General features: G+C 44.8%; 1 protein-coding gene across 2 annotated transcripts in view; it reads left to right on the top strand.

The window, feature by feature from the left end:
- The window catches only part of SLC25A26 (solute carrier family 25 member 26), an 85,244-nt gene that overhangs the window by 57,223 nt on the left and 10,056 nt on the right, over nt 1-17,965 (top strand). For both annotated transcript variants that reach the window (XM_035546901.2, XM_035546899.2), the window contains 2 exons: nt 3,444-3,488; nt 14,425-14,494. In XM_035546901.2, coding sequence (XP_035402794.1) covers nt 3,444-3,488; nt 14,425-14,494 — 115 coding nt within the window. The remainder of the gene's footprint in view (nt 1-3,443; nt 3,489-14,424; nt 14,495-17,965) is intronic.

Below are 17,965 nucleotides of genomic sequence, written 5' to 3'. Positions count from 1 at the left end.
GTTAGGCCAGACATGAGAACTGGTACTCTCTGTCTATTTTATATTAACGTCGAATGAGAGGTTGGTGAAGCTTGCCAGGGTTTCATATTTGCTGGCAGAAAGTTAGCCACATGTGTGGACCACATTTTTATTGTTGCCTTAGCCTATTTCAGGCATAAATATCGCTGCCTGACAGGGTGTGATTCTCTTCATTGCTGAAGAGCTTTTCTTTTTAAAAGCAGAAAGGAATCAAATGGCAAACGCTGTAAATGTTCGGGTTGAGAAGTGTCTCAAAACGAGCGATTTTGTCACGTCTATCATAGAGGAACAAGGGATGAAAGGATTTTCGATTGTTGGATTCGCTCCCGTCGCAGAGATATTTCTTTTTGCATATATTAATCCTGCTTTTGGGTGTGGGCTGTTTAGTCTGGTTTCTTAGGGAAACAAGGCTTATGCAAACAGGGTGTATGCGCACACGAAGAGCAGCAGTGCGCGCGGCTCCTGCCTTCCTGCCTGCCCTTGGACGGGTTGGCCACAGAAATGGGGCAGAGAGAGAGGGACATCGATGTAACTTCCTTCAAGCTTCTCGAACGTAGGCGTGCGAGGGGAGAAGGGAAGCGATGGGGGGTGGAGGGCAGGCTTGCCACACGAACCGAACCTGCAGTTGTGCTGGGGAATAGAGGTCGAGAGAAAAGTGATGGAGGTCGCAGGCACGGGACGATCGCTGAAGCAGGCTTGTAAATGACTTGGCTTCAGAGAATATCTGGTGACAAAAACCAAATCTGCAGGAAGCCAGGCTCCTCTTAGTTCCACTCCCCGTGAAATTGCTTGTGTGGGTTTTGTTTATAAAGGAGGGTGTTGTCAAACAGGCTGGAATGGGGACTTTGTAAGGAATGGAGAAGATCTCCGGCTAGAGTCTTCCTGGTGCAGGCAAAGGTGCCTCTGTCTTTGCTTGTGGTGCTTCTTTGCTCATTTTTTTCGAGTTTTCAAATTCCGTTGAAGTGTGATTTATGAATGATTAGTCCCCTATCCTGCCAGCAGTTTAGGAGGGAGCCCCGTGGCTGTGCGGATCCCACTGACCTACATCCGAAACCTTCCCAGGCATTTTGGAAGCCTGCAGCTTGTGGGGCGCACGGGGAGGTGAAACCGATAATCCCCGTCCAGTTCCGATTCCCACTGAGCAGGACACAGAAAGCAAACACCGCTGATGCCAGAAATCAAACAGCCGTCATGAACAACTCTCCTCTCTGACTGAAATGCTTCTAGCTAGCTCTGGAGATAAAAAGGGGGTTCTGTCAAAAGCTTCTCTTGTTGTCTTATTAACAGCTGCATAATTTTGCCGCTCGTTCTCAAGTATAAAAAAGCAAAACTTTGAGTCTGCCTTTGAAAGCTTGTTTTGTTTGGTGTACAGCTGAATATAGAGCATTTCCTTTTCTCTTTTTTAACAAATTTGAAGCAAATGTAGTGGGTATTGTTTCTCTTTTTTCTATTTTTTGGCCTAGATAATAGAATATTCTGTTGCTTTTCATTTCACATTGCAAGGAAATCATGCCATTTAACTCCAATTCAACAATGATGCAGCAGCATGTGGATATACATATATCTTCTCATAAATATATTACCACACATTACTGTCAAATAGCTGGACTTTTTCACCCAGTATTAAAAATGAAATTTAATTGCTCCACTAGAGTTTCAAGGCCCTGATAAATAAGAGCCATGTCTGACCTTTATTGTGGGGTTTTGAGCTGCCACCAGGGATATTGCTCATTGTTCAAGATGACAAACTTCCTCTGAGATTTCAGTTTGTCAGCTCAATGTACAGCAATGACATTGATTTCTTCTCACTGCCATTTCCTGCCTGAATAGATAACAAATTTTCTGTGGCAGGTGTCTGTCAAGCTTAGTTTTGCCTGGCAGATTAACTTAATAGACTCATTTATTAATCATTAGTTGCAACACAGTGAAGGAGACAATACTCTCTAACTCCTGTGTTGTTAGATAGATGTACCATTTCAGATTCCTTTGTGAAGCTAGAATTTAGATTTAATAAGCTGTTCATTTCTCTGTAGTGAATGGTTTTAACCTGACATTACTCATCTTACGAAGAGCAAAGATGTATGTGTTAACTATGACGTATTTTGACTGTCTTCTACTTTTTATGGCGAAAGGTGTGTAAGTGGTTTCTGAGGCTAATAAAATGATGCACGAACTACAAAACCTGAAGAAGGGAGGAAACTAACTCAGCGTGCATCATGTTTGGGGAAGGAAGATGCACATAGGAGAAGAAATTAGATATTTGGAAGAAAGTTTGAAACTGGGGCTGACTGGCTGTTGAAGCAGAGCAGGTACTGTACGAGCAGTGAGCAAGGGGCAAACCAGACCTGCAGCTAGAGCTGTAGGGCAGTTCTGGCATGAGCTGGTATTGTCATAGGGAGTTCTTCCTCTGAAAAGTCTTGAGATGGGCATCCTGGGCTGGAGATAGCAAAGGCAGAGTCAGTGCCAGAGATGGAACAGGGCTTCTCAGGGTGGTGAGCAGGAGGAAGAGCCAGAAGAGCCCAGGTGGGAGACCGGAGGAGGAGAAGGAAGCTATATGGAAATGCAAAACCTTGAAAAGTGATTTCTCCTGTTGCAAGGATTCAGTCTGATCATGGAAAAAAACAACTTATTATATGTGTTAGCCCTCCACAGCCTACAGAACTGAGGGAGAAGGATGTTTGCTTGTTTCCTGTGTGTTGAGTTGGTTCACAAGACGTTTATCAGGGCAAAATCTGTAACAGAGCTGGAAATGCACGGGCACTGCTGGGGACACATGGCAGAAGGAATGAGCTCGGGTAGAGATACAGGCTATTGGACAGAAGAACCTCTTACGTCCACTGATGAGAAGGGAAACATCAAGCTTCTCCCTTTGGGCTTTGATGAGCTTGCTACCTCTTCTCTACCTGCTTTTAGTTCTCAAGGGAGCGTGTTAATGTGAGATCATGGGGAGATGTTCAGAAAAGTTTCTCTCTGCAGCTGATACCCGACCTGCAAAGCCCCGGTTAGAGCACAGCTCTTTTCAGCTCAGCGTTTGTGAGAGTGTGTTACTGAAGATGGTTTTTTGACAGGCTGTGTTCCTGGCCTTGGGAGCGTGTTACTTGAACCATCCTTATGGCTTTCTTGGCTGAGCATCAAACCGAGAATGTCCCTGCACTAGATCATACTGCTTATTGCTCTTCTAGGCCACCCTGGTAACAATACATTAACCTCTCAGCAGGGAATGTGATAAACAAAGTAAAACTGCTTTAGTGAAACCAGTCGTTTAATGGCAGCCTACATAAAGTGTCCTTAAAGATTTGCAAATGCAATAAGCTGCAGTTCACGGAGTGAACAATAACTGTTCCTAATTTAGCCAGTCAAGGAACACGCCAACCTAATTTGCTTTCATAACGTTATGTTGTTGTTTTTTTTTCCCACCTCTGCAGATTCCTTTCTCTCTGGTACAATTTCCCCTCTGGGAGGCCTTAAAGGTAAGTCCTCTTTAATGATGCAAATATAAGTTATACAACTCACAAAGGCTATCCACGGTAACTTATTTAACTTGATTATCACAATTATGGGCGCATCCAAGAATCAATAAGCATGTACCACCCTACCTGTGCATGTGAAGATCATTTGCTTGGATATTTGAAAAATAACAGGGAACACCTAACCATCAATATGTGGCATGCAGTCTACATTTTACTCCCTGGCATGCCAGAAGTCTTATTTGCTGCCCTAGCTGTTTTTGTTGGTTGCAGTAGAGTGGGAACTATCTGTGTTGTGTGATTTATTTTATTTTATTCTGTTTTTATTTTAACTGTTCTAGTGTTTCACTCTTCAAGGTAACAGGAAATTGCAAATGATACAGAGCAGACTGATGGAACCTGTTTCTTTGGACAGGGAGAAACTCTCAGTACATCACTGACACACTATTTTGATTGGCTTGTATATACGTTATTTCAAAGGTCATTTAAAGAAGGTGTCGACTGGATGATATTTTAATAGTGCAGTCTTTCGGAACGATGCACTGTTCTCCCACCAGCTGCTTGCTTTGTTTATCGTGGAAAGTCACTGTGTATTTTTCTGAGCACGGAGTTGAATTTGAAGTTGTGTAATTTCTCTATCCCTCTGGTTTTCCTTTTAAATGGTGATACTGGTGTGGTCCTCACTGCAGAATGATGAGGGAAAGTCAGGGCTTTTCAGGTGCTTTGAGATCCTGGGTTGGAAACACAGAAAATTAGAGCAGATCGTTAAAAGCATTGTAGCAAAATACAGCATTTAAAAGAGGGGAGCTGGAAAGGGAGTCATATTCTCCCTGATAAGTGTGCTGGACTGCCGAGAAAGCCTGGCACTGAGACCCAAACTGGGAACAAGTACTGGGGAGGACAGGAGCTGGTGGTAGTCTTCTTTGCCCCTTGCTGCTTCGAATTAGGAAGGAGTGCCTATGGTCTCCTCAGTCTTTGTACGCTTGTCTGGGACCACAGCTTGTATCTCGCTTTGTGTCAGTGGCTGGAGTGGTTCTGGGGGAAGAGCCCACAGTGGGATCGTGAGCATTTAGAGGCTGCAGGGAGGCAAATTAAAGGGGAGTCCACAGGTAGGAGAAGCCTGAAATACATCAGGAGCTTTCATATAATAGAGCTGTAAGTTGCTGCGGGCTCTGCAGGTGCTCCATGAGCTCAGCCTGCTGCAGTGTCTGGGTATCATCCCCCTGCGCGGGGTAGCTTTGGCTGCCTTATTAGGAATCTGTTTTCCTGCCAGTGTCTAGGAACTGCTTTGTGTAAACTCTTCGGAGCGATGCTGGCGTGACCTCCAATTGTTAGTGCAGCAGGCTCAGCTGGGAGCTAGAGATGGCAGTACTTGAAGAGAAAAAGTGCAGCGTTCTCTCCAAAACCACATAAAACAGCACCATAGTGGAGTTGTTTTCAGAACACAAAGTTGTTTTAACTAATGTCCATGTAGCTGCAGCTCTAAAATGTATTGTTTAAATTTCAGGTTAAAGAAGACAGTTTGAATTTAGCTGGCTCCAGGAGTGAGTCCCTTAGGATGAGAGGCATCAGGTTTAATCTAAAGAGGTCGGTGCAGGTTTGAAAAGAAACAAAACTGGGTTAGTTTGTTCTTTGGACCGGTTGAAATATATTCTTCTGCCTGTGGAACCAAGAGCAGAAATCTGCAGAAATCAATCTTGCATGCTTCAGTCACTTTGGCTTAGCACATGGAGAGAGCTCAAGGTTTGTCACATCAAAGCCAGGCAGTGATGGCAGAAAACATACAGCTCTTTAAAAAAATTTACTATGGCAGTAAAACAAAGGAGAAAAATCACGATGGCCCCAGCAGCTGGCAAGATGTGGCTGGTAGCATCAATAGCAGCATGATTGAGCACAGGGCTTCTCATGGGTACTTTGAAGGGAGCACGAAGAGACAGGCATTAAGAAGCAATAATAGCGCAGAGGACAAGAGGCAAAAGGTGCAAAGCCTAAATATACCAGAGTTAAGTGAAGTTGTTCGTAACTTAATGTCTGAGGGACTTCTCTGCACTGTATCAATGGGGTTACTTGAGAAAGTAAATGCGGGAGTAGCTGTGTATGCATGATGTGTGCGGATCATCCACAGAACAAGTGGTGTGGCTGGGTGACTTTTAAAGCCATTAATACAAAATTACACAAACCGATGGATGATAGGCTCAGTCTTAGAATTCCCCAAACAAGCTAGTGACCATAAAAATGATGAAAATTCTCTTTCCTCTGTAAAGTTAGTGGAGCACGTGGAAGAACAGTTTCCTTTTCCTTCACATATGTGCTGGCTAAGGCCAGCATCAGGGTGTTAAGCTTAAAGAAGCTTAATAAAGGCTTTGTAGGCAGCAAATCAGGTGTTGCTGTATCCCATGTTCTCTATCTGCCTTGCTCTAGGCTGCTGTAGTTATTCTTTTTGCTTCCAGCTGGCTTTAGCCATGCAGTTTACATGCACAGTTTTCTTGTCTGTGAATGTGGACTGGCTGTCCTGTGTGAGAGTAAACTTGCGTGCCATGCACTGGTGTAAAGTAAGGTAGGAAAAGGAGAGAGCGCGGTATGGGTCACTGAACCATCAGGCTGCTTACACGGTTGGTGCTGACAAAGGGGTATTGCAGAACGTAGCAGGAAATAGATGTTGCTTCAAATACAGATTTGTTCCCAGTTACCCAGGTGACCATACAAATCCAAAACAGTTAATAGACTCAGTTCTTACATCACAGTGTCTCAAGGAATAGCAGTAAAGACACAAGCAATTTTCATTTAAAAACAAAAACAACAATTTATATATATATATATATATATATATATATATTTATAGGTAGCATCCACTGCTATAAAACATGCTTAATGTCCTTTCCCTTCCCATTTCTTCATTTTTTCATATTTCTACTTCGGTACAGATTATTGATAAAAACCAAAGGGGAGAAGGAAACTGTACTATGATATGTCAGCTGTCGGGACAGACATTGTAATTCTCTGTTAGAGTGGGCTGTGTAGTGCTGCTCTGTCTCGTTAGCCCAAGTTGTACAGCTAAAACAATTTTAAAGTCTTAAAGTTCAGGAAAAGAAGGGGTGTTTCAAGTATCATTCGCTCTGTGTTAACCCAGCCCTTGGAGGAACACCATGGCCAGTTACCACTGTAGCAGTGTGGTCAGATTTAGGTTATTTTAGGGGGCATATTGCAGAAATACAGGGCACCTGTTTATTTATTTATTTTTCCAACAAAATAGGGTTTAAAACAAAAATACAAAATAGAGCACTGCTGGTTAGTTTTGAGTCGAGCAACATCTTGTCCAGAATGCCTGCTATTTATGGCTGAGTGGAAATGATCAGCTCCCTAGGAGAACAATGCTGTGTGTAAGACAAACCCTTCTCAGGTGGAATGAGACTCAGTCCTCTTGGGTTTTATATTTCTGCATGTTGGCTGCACTTCAGAGCCACAAAGAACTGCGCCAGTGCAGCTGTAAATGAAGAATGCTCTCTTTATAGACCAAATGTATCGTACGTCTGAAGCAAAGGCTCTGGCAGTCGGTGAGGGACGGAACAGGCGGGACAGGAGGACACAGGTCTCAAATGAGTAGACTTGGAAAGTAAGGTTTTACTAGTTTGTTTGGTTGGGTTTTGTTTTAAGGAGGGAAAACAAACCCCCTATCCTGGCAATCTTTTGTCTTTTTCATCAGACACATCCAGTTCAGAGATGAGACACTTGCAGGTTGCTAAAACTTTGTAATGTCAGGGTCAGGCTGACTTGGCCCTGCCGAAGGCTGCTCCTGCACAGGCAGCCTCTCTGGGAGGGCTGTCACAGACGGTGCTGCTCGGCTGCCCTGCGACCTGCGAGGCGAGATAAAAATCTCGCACTGACTGTGCTGAAGGTGGTGGTATGGCTTTTCTGGCGCTGGATGGAGCCAGGATTTCCCTTTTAGTCTCAGTGCTGGGCAAAACCCAACGCTCTCAGTCTTTCTGCAGCTCTAGTGAACTCGCATGGTTTTTGTCACCGGCTTTAGCCATAAGGTAATTTTCTCAGATCTCTAAATCTCCCAAATTGACAGGTGTTTTACAAAGCCGTGTATTTGGTTGCACCTTGAGAGGCAATAGCTGGAGAGAGGGAGCTGAGATGCATGGGCAGATCTCTCTTGTGGGATTTTTTAATGACTGCGCTGGCATGTGATAGCTGTGTAAGACCCTGAACAAGCAGAGGAATGCTTTGATGGCTTCAGGCAGAGAACTGTTTGCAGAGTACAGACGGGCACGTTTCCACCCTGTGAAATAAGCAGGACATGGCAATAAAGGGAACGGGGGGAGTCCAACCGCTCTGAATCTGAGCAGTAGGAGGAGGGTGGTTGGGTCACAGCACTTGTGTTGTTCCTAAACTGCTTTCTGGGTGGAAAGAAGTCTTGGGATTGGGCTTGCATCTCCTGAGGTCCCTTGTTTTCTGTCCAGGTTCAGCTGTCACCCTAGGCACAAGGAACCTGGACTATAGATCGGTGTGGGGGCACTGTTTCCCTTGGTTCCCTGCTCCAGAGAGCCTGACTTATGGGGTCTGGTGTTCAGCAAAGGATGCGAACAAGTCTGGTGGCAAGGTGGGCTCAGCCTGGCTCATAACTGTCCGTGCAGACAGACCTTGGAGGAAGCCGTGCAAGGACTGCTCAGTGGGTTTTCTGTGAGGGCGAGGACTCTGATCATGGCTGAGCTCATTGCACCTGAGTTTTAAAGTTACTAAGAATGAAAAGTTTACAGAATGCTTCTCCCCGGGCAGCTGGGGTCCTTGGCTGTAATACGTGTTTATAACTCCACCACTGAAAGAATAAACCACATGCTATTTCCCTCCTAAAATTTACAGTCAAATCTGTTGCCGTTTAACAGAATCGGTAGAAAACAGAGGAATGTAGCCAAAGTGGGCCTAAAATGGCTTTCCCGGCTCTATAGGAAGGTGACAACTTTCCTTTTTTTCCTGGAGGAGCAGCTGAGTGTTTCTTTTCTGCGGCGTTCAGCTGCATGTAGGTCAAGAGTAAATGAAACCCAGGCCTGGCTTTAAACCCATTTCCTTGCAGGCAGTGTAGTAAGTGTTCTACCATGCCTCCCTCCGTCTTTGACTAACGATCAGGCGGATTTAGGGATTAAGTCCTAATCGTTAAATAACGCTAACGTGTCTGCCATTTGCTTAGGTGCTGTATCAGGAAAACAGATTTCCACGGCAGCATTTCAAGGCGTGATGTAACTTGCAGCCAATGCGGCGTGTGCATGCCATTAGCATAACGGCTGCATTTTTCTCACAAAAGAACAATATACCCAACAGCTGTTCAGCAAACAGCCCTCGCTTTATTAGTGGCACAATAAGTGTCATTCACACAGTCTTTAAGCACAGTCGAAGGAATGCTATGCACCATCTGCACCGAAGAGAAAGAAACAAATGCAATCCTCACTTAGAGCACTGCAGACACGTTTGAGAAAGTCAGATGGCCTCGGATCATCAATGCAGCATTTAAAACATAGAAATAAAACAGGCTTGTGCAGTATGTAGATACAGAGCCAGATTGTGATGCTCTTGGTCATGCCTAGACCACAAGCAGTTCTCTACAAGTCGGAGTTTGCCAATGGTGTCAGGGGACATTTAGTAGAATATAGAAACAGTCGATGCGAAGGGCTCACCATTTGACTCAGACACTTTGTTCTTGCTGAAGAATCTTAAAAAACCCTTATAATTCTTCCATGTAACTTATTCACCCACGCCTGCATGAAACCCACATTTACTAGCAGGTAGTAGCGGTGCATATGCTCAAGGAAAGCTGGCCTAGCTTTGAAGTGATTTCTTAGAATTGCATTTTCCTTCCCAGCCACATAGATGGCCCTTTGTGCCATGGAAACTGAGTGTGGCTGGTATATTATGTTCTGCCTTGCCATGGGAACAGTGTTTCGAAGACATTTTATTTAAGCAGGCTTTTAGCACATCCATTTTGATTTACATCCAAATGGGTCGCAGACATCAATGCAGTATTATATGGGGAGAGAAAGGGAATGAAACGCTTTTAACATGAAAAATATGCTGTTGCGTGTAGGCCAACTTTTGTTCTCTTTCTCTCAATTTATCAAGGATTTGGGTGGGTTTAATTCTAGGGCCAAATTCAGCACTGGTGTAAGTGAGTACAACTCCATTAGTGTGAAAGGAGTCTCAACATTTATATCAACAGTTAACTTAGATCATCGAATTTTTCCCATGTTTGGGCTTGCATGTTTCCTGCGTGATTAATATACACATGTACTGCACATGTGCTGCACATATGCGCATAAGAATTCACTGGGGATGGCATTTGTCTCTGCGCTTTTTGATTTTACGTCTAGAAATTGCAATCTGCTTACGAATTTTTGCTTCTCGTACAGCTAATGTGCCACGCATCTGTAAGGACCAACCATGCAGAATGCCACATTGCAAATAAAACACCTAGTAGCAAAGGCGAGCATGAAAATGCTTTCCTTCCTCAGTCTGCAGGACTACACATAGGCACAAATCAATGTGATTAATTCCGAGAGATAACTTCCCCTTCTGTTATCATAAAGTTGAACACTCGTTGAACAGAGGGGTGCAGAGAAATACTACAGATGTGTATCATTGGAGTGAGTTGTAATATTTACTCAGCTGCAGGCCTCAAGTTTAGAGTATGCCATGAGGCCTGCTTGCCTCTTAGTGTCTGAGGAATAGGGAGGCCAAGGCAGAGATGTCTCGATGTCTGCGGTGCCTCTTGCAGCATTTGGGATATTGTTCTGGTCATCAGGTTTGAGAGAGATCTAAGTGTTGTCCTGTCCCAGTATCACCATAGCTAGGGTGTCCTGAATATAGACCAAGACCCAACGGTGTTGCGAGCACGAAGCCTTTGAAGGCTGATCTTTGCCCCAAACTTTTACCACAAACATAAGGCAGAGATGACAGATGTGCCCAGGTAAGGAGTTCTGAGAGAGAGTAAAAAGTTATTGGCCATCTTGCGGCCAGGTGTCCTCAACACACGAGCAGCCTTGTGAGTGCCACATGTTCGGGGGCACCATATAATTCCCCCTGTATTTAAAGGAGATGGTAAACTTTCTTTTTTTTGATTTTTTTTTTATTTTTATTTTTTGGATTGAAAGGTCTTGGATATATCGTAAGAGGGACTTTTCCAATGTGTCTTCTGCCCAGCAAAACGGGGTGTCCGAGTGCTGTTGTATTGTCTATATCAAAAGAGCTAAATAATGTTTGTGGTGAGAAGCGGAGGGCATGAGCCTCTGAGACAGTATGTAATGGGATCATTAGGAAGAGAAGTGAGGCATGGCTCACGTATAAAACTGGACCCTTCTCTGCAAACGTTATCCCTGTGCATAACTGGAGATCTGCATTCAGGCTTCCTGCCGAGGCCGATCCCTCGAGGACACAGCCGCTGTATTGCTTTACATGGTGCGGCAATGCACAGGGATATTTACATATATATCACAGAAATGTGTTTACAAAAAAATTAGCATGTGATTGAGCTGGGAAGCTGCAGAGGGCCCCAACTGTACGAGTTTCCATGCGCTTCAGCCAGAAGATTTATTTCCAATTTGTTATTCATAAGGGAAGAGCGAGAGATTGGGATGGGGTCCTTTGAAGTGGAAAACAAAGTCTTCTATTCAGCCTTCAGCTTAATAGAATACACATGACACAGGCTTGGCATGGCGGCCTGCTTTCATGTAATGTGCTCCTTGTCATTTTGCTTTCCTAGGCTGTGAAAGCTAGTGGGAATGGGTATGGCCCTGGAAAAGCCTCGTTATCTCCTGCTGCCTTCTGCAGGAGAAGCGCGGTGTCGTCAGGTAGGAGCTGGCTGGTGGTGGTGAAACCAGGCCGACCAAGTCATTGCAGTGTGTTGCTAGCAGTTTCCAGTTTGTGTTTCGTATTGGAAGAGCACGTATTGAAAAAGCAGCATAATATCAGGGCTTATGAGGGACTTGGGCAGGCTCTTCGGCCTCCTCGGAGGCCCTGACCAGGGAGCGGGGAGCCTGTGGCTGGCACCGCTCCGCTACGTGACGCAGGGCCATGGCTTCGTTGCGCTGGTCAGGAGGTGACCGAGGGAAAGCTGTTCTGCGTTTGTGCACCATCCAGGATGGCGGGGAGTGAGCCAGGCAGCGCTGCAAATAAGTAGCAATCAGTCAGCAGCCAGCGGTTTGGGGATAGGTGCGTTAGCCATGTATTTCTCCTCAGGAACGAGGCCAACAAGGCCCTGTTTCTGCAGTGATGTTATTACCTGTATCCACAGCCTGTAATAGCGCTGTGCGTTGCCCTATATTAGTGGTATCAACACGGTGCTCAGTGCAGCTCCAAGGCGAGTGTTTTTGAAGACGTTACCAGCTCAACTTACCGTAAAGCCCTGTCAATTAATGCTCTGTGGACTGAGAGAGAAAACATGCACGACCTTCAGCACGTCAGCTTGGCCCGCGGTGCGAGCGTGGTTAGAAAGAATTTGAACCAGAGACCTGCCAGGCCTCTTGGCCTTGTGACACTTGTTCCTTACGGCTTCCCTCTCTCTCCCTGCTTCTCTCGCTCTTCTGCATATTCAGGTTTGGAGCTCTGGGTGAATCACTGAAATCAGAGATGGAAAGAAATGCATGAAGTCATCTTGTCCTGCCCCTGCCAATGCAGGATTATTCCCCACAGTACAGTCTCGAGTGCCTTCTCCAGTCTATTTTTAAATGACTCAGAGGAGAGGGCTTTCCTCTCCTCCCTGGGGAGGCTGGCTCTGCTGTTCAATAGACCTCACTGTTGGGGAATTTTCTTCCTGTTCTCTAGCCTCAAATCTCCTTTTCCCTAATTTAATTGAACTGTTCCTGGCTCCACCCTTCTAAATAATTTTCCATGTTGCATGACTCTTGCAAATACCTATTGTCAATTTGCAGGCATAACGGATGGGAATTCAGCACAGTTTGCCTTGCTTGGCAGAGGCTCTTTGTACAGAACTGTACTGGGAAGCCAGGCTTTATCAAAAACTAGATTTCAGAAGCACATGCCAACAAATAAGAAAGACATTTTACAACTCTTTGGACAATACCATTGACACAAAACCCCATCATGACTGAGAACAGGCTGGGCTTCTAAATGTCTTTATTGATGTGCTTGTTTTCTGTTCGTCCTTCGGCAGATCTTGCATAGTGTTTTTTGCCTAACAGAAGAAACTGTTCGGAGTCCTCAGGTTGAGTTATGGTTGTGTGTGCGTTTGGAGAACATTTAATGAAAAAATACAGTGATTCTGTTTTTGTCAAGTGGCTGCAGCAGTTACATTTCTAAACCCTGACCTTCAATTTGAGGTTTCTTAAGTGCTTTTAGTGTTGGGAGAATGGGTTCTGAAGATGGGATTTATGCTTTGACAGTACCTAGACGCTTTGGAGCAGAGCACCCTTTGTCTTAGGGAGCATGTGTCCTTCATCCGGCAGGACTGACTGGCAAGAAATCTGTGTGTCCAAAGGGTGGAAGTTACTCCAGAAAAGCATCTCTTGGGCTTGAAGAATTACGAATCCCTTTTTATTTATTTATGAGATGAAAATCAGTTTCTGCTGTGGGTGACAGCAGAATAGGAACTCATACTGAAAACACCAGGAGGAAGAATGGCTAGCATTAAAGAGACTGAAATCTCTGTAGTGCTTTCGTAAAGCAGAGCTGCAGCTATTTAGCTATGGCAGGATACCAAACAACATTGTGGCTGGCCATTGTTGCTTGAACAGTTTGATTTTTAAAACATTCAACTGAAATATAACCACCAGCCAAGTTGGAAGAAGCGAGTCACAAGGACAGCGTGTTAAATGAAGAGTCAGCAAATGAAGGAAATGAGCTCTCGTGCCCCAGTGGAGTGTGGCTGTATTGCAGACCGGGAGCCTGAGAGCAGTATCTCAGCCTCCGAAGCTATCGGGTTGCTTTCAAGAAAGTTTTATAGTATAGGAGTAATACAGATTTAAAAAGAATGAGATAGCAGCACAGCTATAAAATAAAATTATTGATTTCTCTGTGGTAGGCCTCAAAGGGCCATGGATCCCATCCCTTCTTGCTAAGCACTGTTCCTGACTTCATAAAACAGAAATCTCTCCTCCAAAGCATTTCAGGAGATGGAAAAAGGGTGATGAGGTGAGGGGAGGAGGAGAGAACAAAGTGACTGTAGTTGGCATCATGACAGATCTTCCCAGCAAGCTTTGGCCTTTGCTGCTGATCTCAATCAGAGCCATCAAACTGCATGTTTGACATGATTCCTAGTACTTGTGTTTTGGAAGACATTGTTCTTGGTGGTGCGTTTAAGTGATGCTGTGAGTTAAACGGGTCGGAGCACGGTGTGTGGGAGCGGTGGCAAGGAGGAGGGTGTGTGGTCTCCAAAGACGCCAAGCGAAAAACAGACACACCTGCTTCCGAATGTAATGGGAGCGATAAGAGTAATTTCTTAATGATGGCTTCTTTGGGGAGTGCGAGGGGAGGGGCTGGCTTACGAAAGGCAGGGGAGCAAACGGGATTCGTGTCCAACTGGGCTGGGGGCTGCTCATCTCACACGAGGGTGTTTGGTACTGGGCCGACCTGATGCTGATTCTCGCATGCTGCCCCCCTCGCTTAGTGTTTTGCTTTGCACCGTTTTATCTGCCAAAAAGAAAATAATTTCACAAAATATTTGCAAAGTTGCATGGCCACAGGCTTAAATACATACATATGAAACCCCTGAAAGCAATTTGCTTCAAGCCCTCCTCAGTTCCAGACATCTTTCTCACTCCATCTGCTTGTTCAAGTACACAAGTTCCTTGGGAAAAATCACTTATTACATCACTGAAAAATGCCACAAAAATAGCTTTTCACTTAAGTTCCCATCCTCGGAGTTAACTCACATGGGGATCAGATAGATTCAAACGTTTAATAACTTTTTATTTTCCTTTCTCTTTAAACACAGGATCTCTGGTCATGGAAGCAGGGTCACGTGGTGGATTCTTGGCAGTCAGCAGTCTGTGGAGCTTTTGCAGGTGCAAAGGATTATATGTTATACTGGGAAAGACTAAAGAAGAAAGGGAAAAATGTGCAAATCTATTAAGTATAGCAGAACAACATTCCTTTGTAATTCAAGTTTGTTTAGAAGAAAACGGATCCAGTTGTTGTTTGGAAGTAGGGAAGTCAGCAAAGGAGAGGGAAGAAAAAAAAAAGACTCAAACAGGGTGTCTGTTTGAAAGACAACCAATTTGTTTTTGACAAATTTCTGTTATTTAAAAATCAGGGGCCTGTCAGTCAGGCTTTGCGATTATTTCAAAGTTGATTTGTAAAATCCTCATCCAGGAGAAACTTTGCTTGGGTGCGGGTTTGTGCAGCTGTCTGCTCTGAGCAGCTCCCCAGGGCTTGAAGTGATTGCAGCGAGAGGCCATGATTCACCATTCATGTGACAGCTCTGACAGCCATGCAGATTAACTAGAGTCAGGAGAGCAGAGGCTAGCACTGCACAGCCTGGAGGCAAAAGCCTTCCACGGCAAAAAAACAAGAGGACGAAACATCTGGGCAATCTCCAGACACTACAACAAGAATAAAGAGTGGCAGAACACAATACTGCACTATTTATTACCAAACAAGCCAAAAGTTAATTGAATTCTTCAGTAGGCTTCTTGCTTGATTTTAGCCTACTGTAGTTTTTTCCAAAAAAAAAGGGGGGGGGGCAATTAATGACTCATCAGTATAGCTGACAAGTTAAAGGGAGGAGAGACTCAACTGTCTTAACAGGGAAAACAGATTAGTAGTTAAGAGATGGATAGCCAGAGCTTCTCCCCAAGGAACTAAAATACATTTTGAGATTCCAAACCAGTAACAGAATACGTGGAAAAAATAAATCCTGCTTAAACAGAAATTATAACATTTCTTGAAATAGAGATTATCAAAAGCAAAGCTTGTTCTTTGATGACTTGTAAAATCAGAGCCATTACATCGTATGTAATTTTTAAAAATAAGCTCTGTTAGGGGAATTGAAGTATTAATAGCAACAGGATTCCAGCAGAGACTGAGGCTTCATTTTGATAGGCACTGTAATGACACAACAGAGAGAGGATTCGTGGCTCTAACTGCACTCAGTTCAGTAGATCAGTCATGCAAGCAGCCTGGGAATGGTTTAGGTAGGGTTGATTCTGCTTTGGGGCAAAGAGGATATTTTAGAGGATATGTTGTGTGTCCAGCTGTGTTTTCTATGTTTATGTGATGTGAAGGGAGTTTTTGTTCTGCTTAAAATTCGGTCTCCTTTTGGATTTTACACTGCCTTAGTCAAATCAGTGCAAGCAAAATCAGAGCAATTGAGTTAAAGCAGATTGTTCATTTCTGTTTGGAAACAAAACAAGCCATCGGGCTAAAAATGCTTTAAAATGCAATCTGTATGTCTGCAGGTGTGATAGGAGATCATTAATTTAGTTCTGCTGATTTCTTTACAGTCAGATTGATACAAAAACTGTGTTCAGGCACGTTCAGAGAGCTGGAGAGGTTATCTGATTTACCCAAGGCCCTGTGGAGTAATTTCCTGAAGTCCAATTTGGTGCCTCAGTTGGAAACCTAGCCCAGTGCCTCTGTTTCCTCCTGTGTATGTCTTGATTCTGACCAGTTGTGCTTGAACTTGCTGCTGTTTGATGGATGGTGGTAGCGTCTGCTCGCTTTCCAGCAGGAATATTGCAGAGGGAGCTTCCAGAGGCGCAGTCGTGCACGAGCATTCGCTGCCTTTGGGGAGCCCTAACGCTGGGTGCTCAAGGAGACCCCAGGTCCTGAAGTAGCCCGGAGACTTCCAGGTTCGTGCTCAGGTGGGCCAGTTCAGCCCTGACTTTGTAGGCTCAATTCCCAAAGCAGGAATCTGTGCAGACCTGCAGTCCTGTTTTGTAGCTCGTGATGTAGCTGGTGATGATATATTCTGTGGGTTATCCTTCCAGCTTTACTTCCTCCAGCCTGGTTTTCCTTCTTTGTTCTCTCTTTCCCCATTCTTTCCTTTTCACCGGGAGCATTTTAAACTTCCTCTCTGATGTGTCCTTTGAGGGCCTGCTTCAAAGCTGACGAGATTAAACATTTTCTGGACCAGAACCTTACCTTTTGGTCTCTGTTCCCTCCCTCTGCAGACACACAACAGGCAGGACCTCTGTTGATCTAACCCAGCTCTGTCTCTGTTGTCCTGAAAATATTCAGCTCCATTGCTGAATGTTGGAGGTGGAAAAGTAATTTCCTGCTTTCTGAGGAATGGTTTCCATGGTTAAAAACAATTAACTACCTACCTGTAGCTTCAGATGAGGGAAGCAAAACCAGACCAAGCTCTTCATCCCTTTTTTTCCACCCCAAAACAAAAATCAAAATGCCAGCAGTACCCTGTGAAGAAAACAGGCTGTGTGTGTGCATCTGAATGATTTAAAATCATCACGTTATAAACCTCAAACGGAGAAGATTATCCAAAAAACAACTTTTAAACACAGAGATGCTATCAAATGCCACCATGGTAGCAGTGGGATGGAGAAACCACACAGACATGCTTTTCTCCTGTGCTCTTTGCTTGAATTCAATACTTTCTAAAAATATGTTAGAGGTCCTGAGGGGCAGGGTAATAAGCTGAAACAAACTGAAAGAGAAGTCCTGTTTGGCTTCCCTTTAGGGCTCTCGCACACATACATGTATGTGTCTGTGTGTGTCGGTTAGTTCCTAGCTAAATCGTAATTGATTATTTGGCGAGGACAGAACAAAGAGTAACAATATATTGAATTCCATCCCCAGTGCCTGCGAAATAACAGCGATTTCAGCCAAAGTGCTGCGAGAGGCCTGAATCCTCCTCGTTGAGCACACATGTGTCAGATGTATGCATGTGATCTGTGGGCTTTTTATAGAAACCTAATAGGCGTGAGCATAAATATCAGAGATTTGGAACCCTCTCTGTCTCGTCTGTTAATAATTTAATCCCTGGAGGCCTTGTCCAGCTTTATCATTGTCTCTGGTGTCTTAACTGGAGGAGATGTTTGGAGCAGTCAGAGAGAGAAGGAGATATCTGAGCAGTGGGGAGGAACCCAAGGGTAGATCCGTGGTATATTTTAAGCCTGAGGTTTCCTTTAAACCAGAACTTGCCTCGTGTCTGAGCTGGTTGGGTACCGGCCCAGATTTGGGCCCAGGATTTGGCAGGCTGGAGGCAGGTGAGGGAAGCATGGTGCCACGGGCCAGCTTGTGGCTGCTCTCGATTCTCAAGCCATCCTGGGGCTCACGTTGCCTGGCTGGACCACTGCACCCCGGCCCTGCACCGTGCCAGGGCAGGCTGTCCCAAAAGGGGCCTCTGGGTGAGTTTCCAGTGCCCTCCACATTGCTGGGCTGGTGACGAGGAAATTCCTTGGGTATTGATTGCCCTTTGCTGGGAAAGCAGAGCACTGCCCTGCAGCAGCCAGGCAGCTCCTGCTTGTCAAAGCACCCGAGTGTCCATTTAATGTGGTTGGAAACTGCCCCTGCTAAAG

Source organism: Cygnus atratus, chromosome 10 (genome assembly GCF_013377495.2).
Source record: "Cygnus atratus isolate AKBS03 ecotype Queensland, Australia chromosome 10, CAtr_DNAZoo_HiC_assembly, whole genome shotgun sequence".
Lineage (NCBI taxonomy): Eukaryota > Metazoa > Chordata > Aves > Anseriformes > Anatidae > Cygnus > Cygnus atratus.
This window is presented reverse-complemented; position numbering and strand designations above follow the sequence as displayed.